At 38.7% G+C, this 19,118-nt stretch overlaps 1 protein-coding gene across 1 annotated transcript in view; it reads left to right on the plus strand.

Moving 5' to 3' along the window:
* The window catches only part of afg1lb (AFG1 like ATPase b), a 54,210-nt gene extending 38,289 nt beyond the window's left edge, over positions 1 to 15,921 (plus strand). Inside the window, exons 9-13 of the mRNA XM_088932084.1 lie at positions 1,763 to 1,833; positions 2,111 to 2,211; positions 10,352 to 10,492; positions 11,297 to 11,410; positions 15,401 to 15,921. Coding sequence (XP_088788210.1) covers positions 1,763 to 1,833; positions 2,111 to 2,211; positions 10,352 to 10,492; positions 11,297 to 11,410; positions 15,401 to 15,550 — 577 coding nt within the window. The 3' untranslated portion in view covers positions 15,551 to 15,921. The remainder of the gene's footprint in view (positions 1 to 1,762; positions 1,834 to 2,110; positions 2,212 to 10,351; positions 10,493 to 11,296; positions 11,411 to 15,400) is intronic.
* Positions 15,922 to 19,118: the final 3,197 nt, after the last annotated feature.

Here is a 19,118-nt window from a genome sequence, read left to right on the forward strand (position 1 = left end):
AATCACCTACACTAAATGAAATACTCTCAATAAATGCCTGAAGACGTCTGTAAGTTCCACTGAAGTGGCACTGCACCTTAAATAGTGCATATCAGGTGATTTCAGTTGCCCGTCAAAAGTAAGAAAGGCAAAGTGTTTTTCCATTATTGAGCACACAACACACATTAAACCTTATGCACATTATGCAATTCTTAAACTAATTTGCCCAGATTATCTGCACAAATAGGTAAATGAAATAATTCCTTATTTTTATATGTACAGTTCTTAGCAACTTGGGTATATAACCTGTTTCTAACAAATTTGCACAGCTTTCACAGCAGTGATAGTCCTGGCTTAGATGATTGGTTTTAAATAGAGAACCACATTCAAAATGAAGGGAAAAAAAATGAGGAGAAAACGGTAATATGAAAACCAGGCTCAAGTGGTTGAAAACAGTTGAGATCTTCTGTCCTCCACAAGCTGCTGTTCATTCTTTGAAAGTGGGCTTGTGGTGCAAGACAATTGAAACTCTACACTTTCAGGGAAAGTATTTATAGACAGATTGTTTTTCTGGTGAATCCCCAAACTCTTGTCACTCCCAATATAATCATTGAGGTGACTCTTAAAACAAAAAAGAAAAGTTTCAGACTTGTGCTGTGTTTACAATGAACACAATTCAAATATTTTTGTCACTAATAAAGTGAAATGAAATAAACTCTCTTTAAGAACATTTGTAATAATGTTAATTACAACATGCCCCACAAGAGCATTGCTTTAAATTGCTGATTTATTTTAAAGCAGATTTGATATTATTCAATTGCTCAATGGAAAATGAATTATTAACACTTAAGCATCAGTATCAATTAGTTTCTTTCTCAGTCTACTTTCAGAGAACTCTGTGTGGGGTAACGCTTTAGGCGACACTAGTCAATAGCTTTCATTTAAGCCCTTGAGCTCCTCCCTCTGTTAAGCCAGAAGATATAAACCTTCTTGGGAGGGTTATTAGCCCTCTACCCATAACTTCATGGGGTCACGACAGAACACAGAGCTGATGCTTTGAACACAACCGATTCTCATGGTGCCCAGTCACTGTAGATATATCCAGAAAAACCAGCAGTTGTCCCGATCAGTCATTTGGCACAATTGAACCTTCGTTGCCGTATTCAGAGTGTTCACACCTCGGCCCGAGGTGTGATTGTCGTTTTTTTCTAATTAGTCACTTTAATGTTACTAAAATGCGAGGTTTTTTATTGGCCTTTAAAGGAGATTGGTTGGTGAATCATGCTTAAAAAGGCAAAACCATGAATATGTAACTTCTGAGGCGAGTAACTTTCATTTGAAAAGCGGGCGAGTTCCGTTGTTACTTTCACAAAGCGCGGACGCACACTCGCACACCATTTCAGAGCAGATTTCAAAGGTGGCTGCTTCGGATGCTTGACTGTTTTGCCTATTTGCTCTTATTTTGCATGCAGGAGAAAAGCAGCGGCCTTTCTTCTCATTGTGTACACATAGCATTAATGGATTTGCTTTGCCTCTATTGCCTCATTACTGGCTTCAGCTTTCAAGTGTGGACGTCTTTCAGTGTATGCAAATAAGGCAGAATCATCTACCTGAGAGTTACTATTCCCTGCTTTTAATGTGTATTCTAAATCTAATGTTTGTATTTAGAGTATAACATCCTGTTCTTTTTTTGATGGGCAAAAAGCTAAGCGGGCCCCAGCAGCTGTTTGATGTTGGCTTCAAGTGTTATTAATTTCATATTCTATTCTTCTTTTCACTGTAGCACAAGTGAAGCTGATGTGGAGGCTGTCATGGATAAGCTGTTTGATGAGCTGGCTCAAAAACAAAATGATAGTACGTAAGTTAATTTCTCTTGAAAGAGCATACATTTAGAACACAATGCCCAATCTCCGCTGACCAATTAGTAAGTTCCATTGGTGAACATGGGTTGATGCCGCACACTCAAGTGGCTGCTATTGTATCAGTATTTTGTCTTATTTATTAGTTGAATCATGTGCTATTATTCATCAGGCCGTGCATTTCCTAGTGCTGAGAGATGTTTTTTTTTTCCTTTTTTTATTGTTGTTGTAATTACCCAGGCAAGACTTAGCCTTTGTTCGTGTTCCCATAGTTACTCGGCCAAGGATTCTGAAAGTGCAAGGCAGAAAGCTGAGACTGAGTAAAGCCTGTGGGACTGTAGCCGACTGCACATTTGAGGAGCTGTGTGACAGAGTGAGTAAATGTCTCCCGCAGTGTGCCTGGACATTAAGACACTTTTCACAAAAAGGGACACATTTCAGCACTTTTTTTCTCCTCTTCTTTGCTTAGGCCCAACTAGAAACTCTTCTAGTGTTATTTTATATTGTGTTTCTTATAGGGACAACAAATTAGTCAATTCAAAAATAGTGGCTAGGGTTGTTGTAAGGACAGCAGGCCACTGTTATGGAGACATGGCCCATGCTGATAAATTCTGCTGGAGTGTTTCATTCATGACAGCTGCCTGTATGTAATCAATGGAGCATAGGCTGTGCTTTACTTCTGTCTATGAAGAAATAGAGAAACACAAAAGCACTGGTCCAGTGGTCCAAGTCTACCAGTCTTGGTCAAAATAATCTTAGTTATTTTGTCTTCATTCCAGCTATGCTTTCAGTTTCTTATTGAGTACTTAACTGGGCTACCGTATCTCTAGTCGCTGAAGATCAAGGCTGATACATGTTGAATTCAGTGTTCAGTGAAGTAAGTGACAGTTCACCTGGAAGAGAAAGAATAGTAGGCTCAGGGGTACCGTAGGACTGGAACTGAGACCCTTACATCATGATCTTAAGGAACAAGTAATAGGTTTATTCCATGCTGAAAAAAAGAAGAAAGAGAACACAACGTTTCGGCCGTGGAGCCTTCTTCAGGTGTGAGAGAGACAGGGCAGTAGGCAAAGGTAAAGTAGCGGGAGAACAAAGGTTGGGAGGGAGGAGGAGTGAAAGGCGGGAGTAGGGGACAGAAAGATAGGCCAATCAAGAGGTGTGAAGTCAGAATGGGTGCAAAGAGGTGTGAAATGAAACTTCCAATGAATGGAGAAAATTTAAAAGAACATTAGTCTGTCGTTAAGGGAAGGGAGAATGTGTGATCCTAGCTGCAGAATAATTTTAGTTTCGGTGGTCTTTCTGATGTATGAGTTCGGAAAACCATCTTTGAGAACACAGACGGAGAGATTAGAGTGGTCATGGCCGTCAGAGGTGAAATGAGAAACAATGGGCTTGGAGAGATCTTTAATCTTCACAGCCCTGACGTGTTCTCTGAAGCGGTCTCCAAGTCTCCTTCCTGTTTCTCCAATGTAGATGGCTGGGCATTTACTGCAAGAGATACAGTAAATAAGGTTGCTGGAGGTACAAGATGCTGTCTGGGTGATCCGGAATTGTCCTGAGGGGCCTTGAATGAGTGTGGTGGTGGCTGTGTACTTGCAGGTGATACAGCGAGTTCTGTTGCAAGGCCTTGATCTTCAGCGACTAGAGATACGGTAGCCCAGTTAAGTTCCTTGCAACAGAACTCGCTGTATCACCTGCAAGTACACAGCCACCACCACACTCATTCAAGGCCCCTCAGGACAATTCCGGATCACCCAGACAGCATCTTGTACCTCCAGCAACCTTATTTACTGTATCTCTTGCAGTAAATGCCCAGCCATCTACATTGGAGAAACAGGAAGGAGACTTGGAGACCGCTTCAGAGAACACGTCAGGGCTGTGAAGATTAAAGATCTCTCCAAGCCCATTGTTTCTCATTTCACCTCTGACGGCCATGACCACTCTAATCTCTCCGTCTGTGTTCTCAAAGATGGTTTTCCGAACTCATACATCAGAAAGACCACCGAAACTAAAATTATTCTGCAGCTAGGATCACACATTCTCCCTTCCCTTAACGACAGACTAATGTTCTTTTAAATTTTCTCCATTCATTGGAAGTTTCATTTCACACCTCTTTGCACCCATTCTGACTTCACACCTCTTGATTGGCCTATCTTTCTGTCCCCTGCTCCCGCCTCTCACTCCTCCTCCCTCCCAACCTTTGTTCTCCCGCTACTTTACCTTTGCCTACTGCCCTGTCTCTCTCACACCTGAAGAAGGCTCCACGGCCGAAACGTTGTGTTCTCTTTCTTCTTTTTTTCAGCATGGAATAAACCTATTACTTGTTCCTTTGCAGCCTACGCATGCTGACGCAGCTACCCACCTGAACTATCATGATCTTAATTCACCTAAGATGTAATACAGAATCTGAAGCTGTGTGAGAGCCTAAATATTTTATTAAATGCAAATATGTGTTTATATCTCCATATATTCTCACATACAATTATATCTACTGTACATCTAATTATTATTTTTATTTCAGGCATTGTGCTCTAATTGACAGTTTTAATGTTCTGATGTCTATATCTCAATAGGCATATTTATGCAGTAATTGATTAACTCTCAACTTTATTTAATTGGGAAATAAGGCTTCCTTTTACATGGTATCTTTTTCAAATAATTCGTGTTAGGTGATATAAGATCTGATTTGAGCCAAATGTGCATGTCCTGATCTTGACAGTGTAAAATACTGTAAGTTATAATGGAGTAAAGAGTGTGCATCCTGCTGTTTTTTTATTGGAAGAATTTTCTTTGGACAGCACGTCAATTACATTGTGCGTGCATTCTTGTCTCATTTTTGAATTTTTCAGACTTGTCCTTAGAAAGTTAATAAGGAAAGGCTTCTCCAAATTCAATGAAGTGAAAAACTGACTTGTTGCTTCTATTCCTAAGAAAGTAGGATACTGTTGTATTGGTAAACTCTTTTTATCAATGCTGCTGTAACCCAAAGGATGGAGAGATGGTAGACTGAATCCCATCAAGAGACAAGTAGTGGAATTTCACGCCGACAGGTAGATGAAAGAGAGTGAAGTACAGAACATTTCAGCTGCTCTCTTTCTATTTCCTCCCATTGTGGAAGTTATCTTTAGTTTTTCCTTTTGCAGGCTGCATGCTGATACAGCTATCCTCCAAATTCTGTCCAGTCACTTGTGACACATGCACCTTCACAATCAGGACTACGCTAAAGCCCATTTGTAAATTGCAAGGACACATGTCATCAGCTGAGGGTCATAGTTGTCTCAGCTCCAGTGGAGCTGGATGGGCTTGAAGACAGACAGATTTGCCTTCACCTGTCCTATAGCCCTGACCACAGTGGGCTCACAGTGTGAAAAGAACGTTAATGCCCAGACAGGGCAAATTTTAGAGGGTGTGTTTGCCTTACCGTCATGCCCTGTCCCAGTGTGACAGGTTACCATAAACTGATTTAGGTAACTGTGAGGGGGTTGAAAATAAAGTGTTTGCCAACTTTAGATAGATGGATGGATAATAATACATTTTTTTATGAACCCCCTTCACGAAACCCATTGCACTGAGCAATAGCACATAATGTACATAATACATATCACAGAAGTTAAAAGGCAAGCATAATAATTTACCTAGTAAAATGAAATTATCCATTAAAAGCTTAAGTAAAAACCCAATTAATTAAGGTATAAACATGCTAGTAGTCTCAGAGTCTGTAATAGTTTGGGCAGTTGGTTTTACAGATGAGGTGCTGGGGAGAAGGCTTTATCACCCAATGTGGGAAGCTTTGGCTGAGTCTTTGGTAGAGTAAGAAGAAGGCCTGAATCCACAGAGCGTGGATTAAGGGTTGCAGTGAAACTCTAAAATCTTAAAATAACCTGAAGCTGGACCATTCAGTGCCTTAAAGTCAATTTTCCGTTTTCCAGGGAGTTTTGCATTAAACAGGAGTTATATATTGAAGTATAGGAGAGCTGTCCAACCCTGGTTCTGGAGATCTGTTACAGAACACAATCCAGTCATTCTTATTGGTCATTAATCAATTAAGCAAGTAAGCAAGTAGTGTTTTAATTAGGGGAATTATGACCATTGAGTGTTGAATGATATTCTGATTTTTATTCTCAATTATCTATGAATTAGTTATTTGAGCACACCACATGTTTAATTGATCATAGCTAATTTCTTCCAGACCTTTAGAAATTGATCATTTGAAGGTACTGTACAGTACCTATAGCATCTGCTGGACTGGGGCTCTTAAGGACCAGGAGTTATATAACCCTGATGTAGAGTACTTTTAGTTAGCACACAAGTTGCAGACTTTTAGACATACAGGAGCATTATTAGTATCTGAGAAGATTCAGTAAATAAGACATTTAATTAGTCCATTCTTGATACAATAAATGTATCATTATTTCACCATCAGATGGGCAGACCTAGGGTCATACACAGTGTTGCAGAGGTGGAAGAATGATACCTTTTGAATATTTCTAACTCGCACTTCAAGTGACAGAATAATAGTATTATTAACGTTTTTTAACTTCCATTAAGTATTTGATATTACCAAATTTAACAAGTCATCCAGTTTTGCAAAGGTGGTTTTGTATAAAGTTTGAGAAACCACAGTAGTAGTATCTGATTTGGTCAGCATGGTCTCAGTAATCAACATGACTCATCTGAATTACCAGTGTCAACTTGCAAATCCTAATGTACAGTATAAAGGTCCTACACAGAACCCTGAGGAACACCCGCAGTAAGTGGGACAACAGGTTTAAAACAGCCAATAATTACAAATCTCTTCCTGAATGACAAGTAGGAGCTAAAGCAGTCATGGAAAGGATCGGTGATCCTTAAATAATTTTCCATGCTTTCTAGTAGGATGGCATGTTTGACCATATAACAAGCTGCCCTTAAAGGGGAACTGCAACACTATTTTTACATTTTGGAGTTATAAAGAATCAGCATTGATGAGTTCATTTGAAACCACAGTGAAAGTACAATTTACACAGTAACCTGTAAAACCCTCAATTTACATCACAAAATAGACAAAATTTCCAGATATACACAGTGCTATATTGCCATCATTGTCTGTGATTCAGAACGAGGCAACAAAACTTCGGTGTCATGAAGCAGTCCTATTTCATTGTAAACAAGCACACTTGTGAATACATCTCCTTTAATCCAATAGAAATATTGCTCTTAGTCATAAAACAAATAATCAGAATATCATTCAGCAGATCTTAATTTGGGTCTTGTCTTAATCATAATTATGATAAAAAAGGTTACTTAAATTGTGAAGATACTGTAGATTTTCTATTTTTATATGAAGCACTGATATCACTCTGTTCTTTTTTCATTGGTTGCTTTTTATGGACAAAATGGTAGGATTGGCACCTGGACTGGGGACGTTTTGTTTCAGTATCTGAAATGAAAATATATTTCATATTACGAATTGTCAGGCTTCATAATCATGTAAACTTTAAAGCAGCAAAAATTTCAATACACAATCCCAAATAGAAAATATTTCAAATATTGTCAGTTGCAATAAAGCACATACTTTAGACCAAAGCAAATTTTGCTACTATATTAATTTATATATACGTTTTTTAGATACTTTAACTTTAACTAGACTGCAACTGAATTGAATTCAACATACCGACTTTGAGATGGTTTTGCCAACAAATAATTTTTACTTGTTAACTCTGCCTCCAGATCACATTGGAACATTTCTTCAGTGAAATGTCTGCTGCACATATTTGCTTGTACATCACATTACATTAGTCATTACAGTGACTAGTGAGCAGAACGAGCTAGTTTTATGTATATAAATCTCACAAGCCCTTGCTCTCACCCATGGTGAGACAACATGGCAACCACACAGTACTTTCACAAAGTTCACGATTTTGTAAAATTCTGGGATACCATCAATTAATTTATGTTGTTACCAATATTTAATAACTTGTCTGAGAAATTGGGACAGCAGTTTCTCTTTAATTCAGAATTTGTAAAATATTCCGATACCATCGGTTAATTTATTTTGTTACTGAGTTTTAATAACCAGTCTGAAAAATGTGGACTAGAGTTCTCCTTTAAATCCAGAAGCAGACAAAAATCTTAAGCAACCCAGAGTCAGAAGCCATCAGCACAATTAACTACCTCTACAAGGGTTGAAACCTCACTGAAACATTTCAGGTGCCTCATTAAATGCTAGATTAAATTGTAATTTTGCTGCTTCTGTCCACTCAAGACTTTTTTCAAAGAAGGACATGTTAGAAACAGGACAATATTGTAAATTGTAAAGTATTTGGGGGTGTATGGTATTTTTTGTTTCTACTCAGGTGTGGTAGCAGCAGAGTTTAAGCCTACAGAGGTCCAGATTTGAAGGACTCAATGATGAGGTTAGTAACATATGGACAAAGAGCAAAGAAGCCAAGTACAGGTAGCACAGGTGGTCCAGTTGGTCTCATTAGCTTCCAAATCAGTCACGTAGGTAGGGATCAACTGCAGTAAAAAGAGAGAAACCCATAAGTGTGAAAGCTGGAGAGGGTGGGCTTGTCATGATAGCACAAGGTGGTGTCAACAACTGGTTATTGATAATAAATAATAGGTTGTGAAAGAATCATTTGGAACAACTTCGTGTTCCACCCATTGGTATGTATAAGACTTTGAAGAAGATTTATTTCCTCAAAAGCACAACAACTGACAGTTTACTAGAGTAATTTTAACCAGATTTTCTTTGTGTTGTTACCAATTGGTAAGAGAATGAAGTGAGTTCCACATTTTTATTCCATCATTCTAAATTTCTCAGTTAACTATCCAGCAGTTAATTGCCATTTAATCTTCTTATGAACTGTTTCTTGGAGTGCCAAACTTATGCATTGAACTTTTTGTTGGTAGGCACAAGAGTCAAAACAGGAATGTATATAGGATTTTTATAACTGTCCACAAAACAGTTTAAATTGATAATCATTTACAAGAGCTCTTCAGACAATTCCCTGTACATACCAAAGATGATGTGATAATGAGTGTTTTGCTTGTGTGTTCGGCTTCCTTGAAAACCCAATGACATTCAGGATCACTTCCAAAACTTCCTAAATGTTCTCAGGCATTACTGAAATAATGTACTGTACACAACAAAAAGCATAATTGCCCATTTCAGATATTGAAATAATTTCATGTTTTAAAAGAATTTTGTTGAGAAAGAGCAACTTTGTAGAATAATTTCCAAAGTAATAACATTTTTGCTGGACCAAAGATACTTTCATTACTGCACTTAGGAATATGTATTTTCCATACAGTACAACATTTAATGTGTTATTACATAATTCAGCTTTTATGGATATCTTTTTCTGTGCTCATAAAACTTTCCTTGTTCCAGACAAGCTGCCTAGGTCAATCAGTGTCCAAATTGTCCCATTGTGCTTGTGTGTGTGCCCTGAGATGCTCTAGTGTCCTGTTTAGGGTGTGATTCCTTCATGCACCCCCTGCTCTTAGTACAGATGTCAAGCTGCCTCAGCCCTTCACCCAGAATATGCCTTTCACTGATAAGAGAGGGTAAATGGATAGAGTGTTGCTCTATGCATTTTGCTCTATGAACTGTCTAGATTTTGCTATTCCAGACATAATGTGCATACTATCTGAAGACTGCCTAACTATTTTATCAGGTAATAAAAGAGTAAAAAACACACAGGCTACTTAAGATAGATAAGATCACTTTATTGGCCATATACAATTTCTTGTATTAGGATTTATTTATTTTTCCGCATACCCCAACTTGCTCTCCATGAGACACACAGAAAGCGAGAGAAGCTTGGGGTCAGAACGCAGGGTCAGCCATTTATACGGTGCCCCTGGAGCAGTTGGGATTAAGGGACTTGCTCAGGGGCCCAACGGAGTAGGGTTCCTCTGCCGGCCACGGGATACAAACCAGCAAGCTTCCAGCCACAGTTGCAGATCCTTACCCACAGAGCCACCACATCGCCCATTACTCAGTCTACTCACTTTTCTATTGGATTAGAACAAATTGGTAAAATTACAGACATGTGCTTAGCAAAAATATATACATCTCATTGTTTTCCTTTATGGGACACATACATTATTTAGCACCAGTAATGTATAATAATGGTTGTAGGTATTCACAGAGGTAGCAGAAAGTAGCTGAGGTATGTTTAGTTTCAGGGAAGAGTTGTGTGTGGTGGTGAGGTTTTTTGAATAGCTGCCTTCACTTCAATTTAGCAATTTTGAGACTCAGGATCAGAATTGATCAAAGATAAAGAAGCTTTCAGTCCTTTTGCGCTATTAAACCTTAAGCTTTTTCCAGGGCCAAGAACTGAACTGAAAAACTGAACAAGAAATTGAGAGATAAAATACTGACCCTCACAAGGTTCAAAAATAATCTCTCCTTGGTCTATTCACAACTTACTCTATTAAGTTTTATTTTTAGACATTTCATTATAAAGAGGTTTCGTATATTTTTCTGGACCTTTTTGTTAAAACTATAAACCTTTGCATTGCAGCCTCTGGGTGCCAGTGACTATTTGGAGATGTGCAGGCACTTTGACACAGTGTTTATCCGAAACATACCCCTCTTGACTCTGGCCAAGAAGACACAAGCCAGGCGCTTCATCACCCTCATCGATGCCTTCTACGAGCACAAAGTAAGGGGCTTTATTTCACTGTAATGTCTTTTCTTCTTAATGGAGTCTGTAACAACAGTTGGAAAGGCGTGACAGCAGCCAAGGTGTGCTTCAGCTCTGCTACTCTGACTCCTCATTCTTCATGATGTCACTTCCTAGAAAAATGATAAATACTATGGTCAAATTCTCTCTCTTCTGCATCCCTGGTTAACTCCTTACTTTGCATGGGGGTCCTAACTTCCTACTCCTTCAGCCAAGTGGTTGACCCTCAGCTAAGCAGGTTCATAAAGTGTCTTTATGCCTCCTCAATAAATATTCCTACAATTAAATGGTTTTATTTGCTGTTTATGGTTTAAAGATAAATTATTAGTTACTTGTATCAATTTTTTGAGAAAACTAACAAAGATTGGTTTTCTGTACTTCTTTCTACAATGTTTCTCTGTTACAATATGTTTTACATGCTGGGTTTGTCAGTCGTACAAGAACTTCAGCAATACATTAGTAATCCTCTCTCCTGGCTTTGCATTTTAAGAGGTTTGTATTATTTCTCAGAATCAGCCTATCTTTCTGTCAGATATATATATTCAATTTTCTCTTATTCCATGTAGTCTATTCTAGAAACTCACTTCTTACCCTGGTTTCTGTGGTGTTGCCTTTTCACCCCATTGCAACAGTTTGGAGTCATGTGTGTCCTGGGTCCTGAAGCTCAGCTACATGAAGAACTGGTGGAAAGGAGAGAGGGAAATGTAGTGGCTTCAGCATCATGTAAATCCCACTGGAATCAGAAGCGATTGCGAAGCTCAGCGGTGTCTTTGCCTTTTCCAGGTGCGGGTTGTGTGTCTAGCCAACGCGCCGCTGGAGAGCATTTTTGTTCATGACCAGCAAGGCAGTGATGACGAGGCCCACAGGATACTCATGGATGACCTTGGGCTCAGCAGGGTAAACAAGGACTCTTCTTCAGTTTACCGATCACCAATGTTCATCAGCACATTTTAATCACAAACAAAAGGGACCCATGTCCACTTAATGCCCCAAGTCATGCAAAGAACTTTTGCTGCCATTATGTCTAGGGCTGCATAGGAAATATCCTTTAGTGTTTCATTTCAGGCTCTGTTGTACCCAGTGGTTCATGCATTTCTAGTTTGCAGCTAGAAGCATTAATAATCAAATGAATAATCGAATTGTAGTATCCTAAGGTAATAGTCCTTTTTCCTGTGAGATGAACAATGACAAATTCTGTGCATGAGATGTTCTGTTGGAAAATAGATAAATACTCCAGATATCTCAAGTTCAAGCCTTGGTCACAACACTTGCTGACTGCAACCCTGATTCCCCAAGCGGCAGAGCACATAATTAGCATGATTCTGCCAGAGATGAGTTGGCTAGCATTTTTTCAGCACCCAGCACAACAGCCCACTTGTGACTTGCCTAGGCCTGCGGGCTTCTGGTGACGTCAGTGAGGCACAGGACGCTCCTTTCCTGTCAGGTGCTGCAGACCTTGCGTTGTGTCAAAAAAAATAGATCAATGGCTTAGAGGGGTGAGTGCATTGAAACCTACCTGCCCTTCCTCAGTCTGGCTGAGTGGGTACAGGAGCCACTGATCCTAACTGCTGCTCCTGGTGGGCGGCAGTCCATCACATTTTTTATCATCCTTTCATCCAATGTCAAAAGACATGGAAGCAGTGGTAATAAATTGCCGTGAGTTTAAGTGAATAACTGATTCAGAGTCATTAAGACATCAGGGTGAAATGAAAAGCAGAAGAAACCGTGATCTTCCAGGCCAAGACGTGAATGTCAGTACAGTAAAGAATCAGCTGGTGATTTGGATGGGAGCAGGGACACCCCACTTGGGTGTGCCTCTTACAGTGGTTAACTGCTGATTCAAAAATAAAAAATAACTACAGTAAATACATTTGATTTTCTTCATTTGTAGATGGGCTCATGTTCTATGAATTTTAATGGTAATAAGGGCACAGTATTACACAAGGGTAGCATGAATCTATAAAGTAAATATATGGGTGGTGCTGAATGTGAATGTGCTACATATAGAAAGGACTTACAGTAGGTGGCTCTGTTTACTTGTTTGTTTTCATCCAGATAATCTGGGGAAGCAATAAGGACATTTTAAGATGCAGAGTAAAAAAAGTATATGGGACACATATCTGGATAGTCTCACCCAGAATTCTATCTACAGTTCTTGGTCATCAGTTTACATCGACGATGCACAAATAGCTACACTGAAGAGAGCACCTAGAATAATATTCTATCTGAAGGGTATCTCACACGGTTTACAGGAACTGAATGTCTTAAGTCATGAGGAATTGTCATTTTAACTGTTTACCACAGAGATTCTTGGATCAAAAACACCTCACAGCCAAACAAGCAAAATAAGATAAATTAGTGGTAGTTTCCTATCTTGTAACTTGGCCTACGTTTTGGACTGTAAGCCTTATTTGTACTTCTGGAAGTATTTTATGCATTCAGCATTTTTTCCTTACATTTAGTACCAAATTACTAGCATTAATGCATTCAGTGTTTTCAACATTTATTTTATAATGCCATACCTCACTTTGAAAGTCAATTAGCATTTCTTTCATCTTCACAACATCCAGTTTTGCAATTTTTTTAACTGTTATTTTATCATTATAAAAGGTTTTTAAGATATTATTATACACTGATTATATCTCCATTAACCTGAAAAAAGAATTATTGATGCATATCATTCAACAACTGGTGAAAATACATGTTCAAGCATATACACATAATCAGTTGAGATATGGAAACACTAAAGAAGAGAACAAGACCAAGGGGAGTTTAAAGGGAAGTATTGCTATTTATCTCAAATGTTTGTTTATCATGAATTATCTCAGCACTCGCAAAGAGATTTTGGGGTCTCGTCTGCACACTTGAAATGTCCTTCCCCAACAGCCATGTGAGCAATTTTCCTCTCACTGCTCTTTCCTCTGGCCATCAGAAGTGCTTGCCTATCTGTGAGTCTGAAGCCTTTCCTTTGTGACTTTTGTCATGCTTTAAAGAGGATGGCAAAGAAACATTGACAACCTGAAAAGAACAATTTGCTTTGAACATGCCAGCTGATGTCTACTGTATGCAAGTATATCAACAGTTAAACATAATGATATTCTTTGCACAGTTCCATCCTACAGTATATATCGGGGCAAATACAGCACTTGTTTCGGAGGCGTATGCAATGACATAGTTAGAAAAATGTAAAAACTCCTGACAGCTGCATTCTTCTTTCACTTAATACATATATCTACAGTATTTACTTCTTCACCTCCAGATACATTTATTCAGTTACTGTGCTTCCATGTACGTTTACATGGCTATTGAAGTACTCTATACTGATGATTCCCTTTTGCCATTCTGTTTTATACCTGTATGAGTGTATGGCCATTCACTTTAACTCTTCCTCCTTTACATTCCAGGCTTATAATAATTACTGTAATATTATCTAAACCTAAAAGCTTTTCACATCGCAGGTAATTAGTGTGGCACATCTCTTAATTAACTAATGTTCATTTTAAAAGCAAACTAGACATGATCAATGACATGCAAGAGTGCAAGGGTGAAGTCAATTTTAAAAAACATCTGCACATGAATGAATAATTATAGGTATGGGTATATAGGTGTGCAGTATTTGTTATATTGAAATGTACACATAGCAAGTTCGTGGCTGTTTGTACCCCTTAGCTTTGATAGATACTTTGATAGTGCGCTCGATGTTGATAAAAGGTATCATATCTATAAAATCAAGCACTCAGCTTACACAGACAAGAATAAAGACCAGAGAACAGGACAATTATTAGTATTCAGGATAGATTTTAGACTGTCCTTGTAAGTGAATGTCCTGTCCCTCTAAGATTATCCTCCCAGAGTCAGTCTGTGATTTGAGGCCTGTACTAAACTCTTCCAGCAACACCATCACAACAGCTACAATCCCCAAGTACTGTATGACCTCTTTCTTTTTCGGTTTTGTGTTTCAAGGCTTCACAAAACGTAAGTAAAACGGTGAATATACCATAAAATAGACAAACTGTACCATATACCTTACATTCTTGAACATGAAGGGCAAATGAAATGAAACTAGATTTGAATTAAACAGAAATATTTAGATTCCTGTGTCCTTATAGATCTGACTTCAGTAGTCTCGGTTAGCTTGCAAACAGCTACAGTTATTTAGAGATGTCAGCGGCTGGACAGTGTCCTGTATCTCCCTTTGTCTGTATCTCGGCACCAGTGGAGAATAACCCAGTAGACTGGAGAGCTGCTGGGTGCAGAGGAGTGAGGCTCAGGGAGAACAGGAAGTGGCAGAGCCCATGGCTGCCACACGTTTTCCGAGGAGGAGGAAAAAGCCCTTGTCTGGGGTGGTAGCATCTCAGTTTCTTGTTTGTTATTTCTTTCTCCTTATACGTGTGAAAATATAGGAACAAATATAGGATGGGAGACATTGTTTTTCCCTTCGAGGTTATTTCCTCATGAAAAAAATGTTTCTTTCTTAGGTTTTGTTTTCCTTTCCACTGCTGGTGTTAGCACCTCCTTGTAACCAGTGCCCTCAGGTACCCAGCGGTTACTGGAGGGGTGCCCTGGAGAAGACCTACAGTACTGTGGCTTCAAACAAGGATTTCCCCTTAGACTTACCTGTCAGCACTTCAAATTCCTGCTTAGCTCTCGAAATAAGAAATAAATTTACCCTAAATACCCAATAACATTTTTACATATGGATAGAACCAGCCCATACTCTTCATAAGTTACTGATCCTCTTACCCATTTAGTTCTTTCTTGCCTAAATCAAGAACGATTTCAAGCATTTCAACTTCTGAATGTTAAGAGCCACCTCCACACTTTTTAATCAACAGATTTGATGATGATCGTCCCTGTCCTAAAAAGATCCTTTTTTGTGTTATCTAGGATTCGGCACATGAACTGTCTATTTTCACCGGTGAGGAGGAGATCTTTGCATTCCAGAGAACGGTGTCCCGTCTGACTGAGATGCAGACTGAGCAGTACTGGATTGAAGGTGACAGGAGCAAACAAGAGTCTCCCTGTGAGGGCTCTTAGCTGATCAGCTCCCAGCATGCACTGGGAAAGCACAGATGTTTTTAAATACAGCCCAGGAAGGAAGCAGTGCAATTTATTTATTATCATAATGAAAACTTCATAATGTCCTACCTTAAAGTTACAATTACCAGTTTCCAAAATGTATCTTCCAGATGTACAGTGAATAATGTTTTATGTTCTAAAAATATTCTGAATACTCGAATAATGAAATTGTTTAGACATCAGGCACAGATGTTTAAACCCGATATTCCTTGATGACATTTTAGATGAGGGAAAGGTGTGGTATTTAAACATGGAATTTATAAGAATTTCCCGTTGTTCGTTTGTCACAAATAAAAAAACTGCCTTAAATCTGTAAGACTTGTCACTGACTGGTGAACACACAAGTAAAATATCTTTGAAATCATCACTTCTGTGTTTGTGAGCATTTTTCCATTTGATAGTGTCAGTACTTCAAATCAAACCTAAACCTAAAAGTTGTTTTTTACTAAAAACCCTGCTAAAAAATGTACCAAACTAAAAATTGTGAGTGTTTATCTAATGTTCGTTTTACATGTAAAATCCTTTATACAGATAGATCTTAAACATCTTTGTTTTGATCCGGAGATATCGGATGGTGAGCCATTAAAACTGTGTCAAAGGTTTACATTTGCAGGATTTCCTTAACTTTATAGTACCTATGAAATCCCAGTCACCTTTTGATAAGTGTCATAATCAGTCTGTTGTTCAACTAACAGGTTTTCATGATTAGTAGTTAAATATTTATTTTCAATATGGTTGTGGCAGATTATTCAAACATCAGGCTGGTTGAAGGTAATGAGAAGTTTGGGCTGGTTCAGAAACAAACTACTGCCATCTACTGGAATAGCTGAGGTTTATGCACACAGCTGTTGCCTGTTGAAAGGGGCAGTTTTCAAACCAGAACTGTAATACAAAGGGTGATGTTTCTGTGCTTTTGCTGATGAATTGTCCAAACTGTTGCTTTACATATTCTCCCCAAGTAATAGCCACTCATTTTAGCATGTCAAGGTTTTGTTGTTCCAGCAGAAAGGGTTCTGCTTTTTGAAGTGAGTGGTGCAGTTGTTAGGTTTCTGGCCCTGTGGGTTTTAATCCCAGCTGAGACCCTGCTGTTGTATCCTTGAGCTGTATAAGTGGGTGCAGATGTAAGTCACTTACCAGCCAACAAATTAATGTTAGTACATGGCTGATGTGTCTGGAGCATCACAGGAATATGAAAACCTGAATACTCATGCTCTGCTTGCATGGGTGGAAAACAATGGGGAAAATGGAAACATATTCTAATATTTTTTTCTGTATTGTACATGATGGTTACCGAGATGATTGTATTTGCCAAAATCTAAAACATTTACTTGTAAAATATTCACTGATAGAAATAATAGTATTATTGTGTGACTAATTCTTGAGTTTATTCAATATCTGAAATGTTATTTGCATAGTGTTATTATAAATAGATTATTCTGACCATAACCAGCCTTGATTCTAATCTAGAGTCTTTTACAGCCCTGACAATAAGTTAAAGGTTTGGTCTGACAAAGATGGGGAGGTAATGCTACCATTTCATGTTACACTGAGAACTTTGAGAATTGGAAATGCATATTGAATTAGGCTGGGTTGGATTTAGATTATAACTTCATTTTGAGTTTATATTTAGCAGAGTTTCTGTCAGGATTGTAGATGGGCTGAATTCAGAGGTAATGCTGTTAGTTAGTGTTTGAGCACACCTGAATGAGGGATATTCTGAAACTCAGATAGGGGCCCAGGGTTACAAATCCCTTTTGACCCATTGAGGGAGCAAATTTACAAATGTACCCAAAAAAACTTAAATCAATTCCTGTGATTAATGATTAGGCGGGGGCAAAAAAGAGAAGAGAGTGTTCCTTCAGGACCAATGAAGGGAAGCGCTGTTACACACTGACAGACTGAAGGAACTGAAATCTTTTTGCTTTGAAAAGAAAAGATTATGAGGGGACCTGGTACAAGCACTCCGAATCCTAACAGGCACTGGCAAAGTCAGCCCAGTGCATTTTGTCAGAATGAACACTGAAACGTACAAGAGGACAGGAGAAAACTACAGGATGGTGAAGTGTATTCATTTAAAACCAAGAACAACAGGCATTTCTGTACCCAAAGGGTAGTGGGAGTATGGAACAAGTTGTCCAGTAATGTTGTGAAATACAGATATTTTAACTTCTTTCAAGAAACAACTAGATGCGAACCTTGGATCTGTTAGCCATAGAAACCAAACAGGCCTGTTTGTAGACTACCTTAAGAAGCCTCCCGAAGACTCAGCTATTCAAACTATTTCTTTAGATCCTGCATGGATGTGACTTTTGTAGCTTGTGTTGTTGCTTTTTCTTCAAATATAGCATTGGCATAATTTCTGTACCTTGTTTCGTTTATGAATAATTTCTGTTCATATGCCGTTTATTTTATTTTTACTGTTTTTTTTTATTGCTTGACAATTTGTCTTGTTGGTAAGCTGCCTTAGATGAAGGCTGAAATAATAAGACAAATGGTGACTTAAGGACAGGGGTGGATCAGATGTTCAAGGTTTAGGTTTTGAACTGAAAGTGGTAAACTACCATTATGAAAGTGTTGAGGTAAAGGTGTCTTTGGTGTTCGTGTTCAGAAGGTCAGGATGAAGGTTGAGCTAAGGCAATGGACCAATACTCACTGTATAGCTTATCAGACTCTTAACTGAGCTCTAAACCTTTACCAATCCTTCCTCTGTTCCATTGTTTGACCTATCAGCCAGACAGGCAGCCAGAACCCTCGTCTCTGCTTCTACCTAAATTAATGCAGACCTACGACTAAAACTAAAACAAAACTGTAATTCTCAGCAAGTCTAAGTCTGATTTTATGTAAACCTGAGTTATCAGTGAGTAAAGCAGTATTTCCATCCTGTACCCTCATCATGGTAGAAGTTCAGCAAGGCTGGGCTTGGTATTGGGCCAAGTGACCTCTAGGAAAAGCCAGGTTGTTGCTGCAAGAGGTGTGGTGAGACCAGTAGATGGCGCTCTTCCCTCTTGACCAGTGTCACTGCATGGTAACCTGGAACAACACAAAATACAGTAAGATTTACAAATAGAACTATAAAACACTAAAAACACAAGGACTGAATCATGTAATTTTGGTCAGCTTTAATATTTAATAATATATTTGACAACAATAATGATCAAATTATTGGGAATAAATAAAAATATGATGAATATTATAGCCAGCAGCCATGTCACCCTGCAACTCACAACTGGCAGCCCACTTAAGCTCAGCAGGTGTGAGCCTGCTCAGTACCTGGATGGGAGACCTCCTGGGAAAAACTATGGTTGCTGCTGGAAGAGGTATTAGTGGGGCCAGCAGGGGGTGCTCACCCTGCAGCCTGTGTGGGTCTTATTTCCCCAGTATAGTGATGGGGACACTGAGGTCCTGACTTTCTGTAGTGTTTCTTGAAAAGAGTAGGGATGTTACTCCTACTAATAATTCCCATCTATGAATACTAATACTAATTATTACCCTCCCATTAATCCCCATCTATGAATTGGCTTACATT

This window comes from Atractosteus spatula, chromosome 2, assembly GCF_055471065.1.
Source record: "Atractosteus spatula isolate fAtrSpa1 chromosome 2, fAtrSpa1.hap1, whole genome shotgun sequence".
Taxonomy (NCBI): Eukaryota; Metazoa; Chordata; class Actinopteri; order Semionotiformes; family Lepisosteidae; genus Atractosteus; species Atractosteus spatula.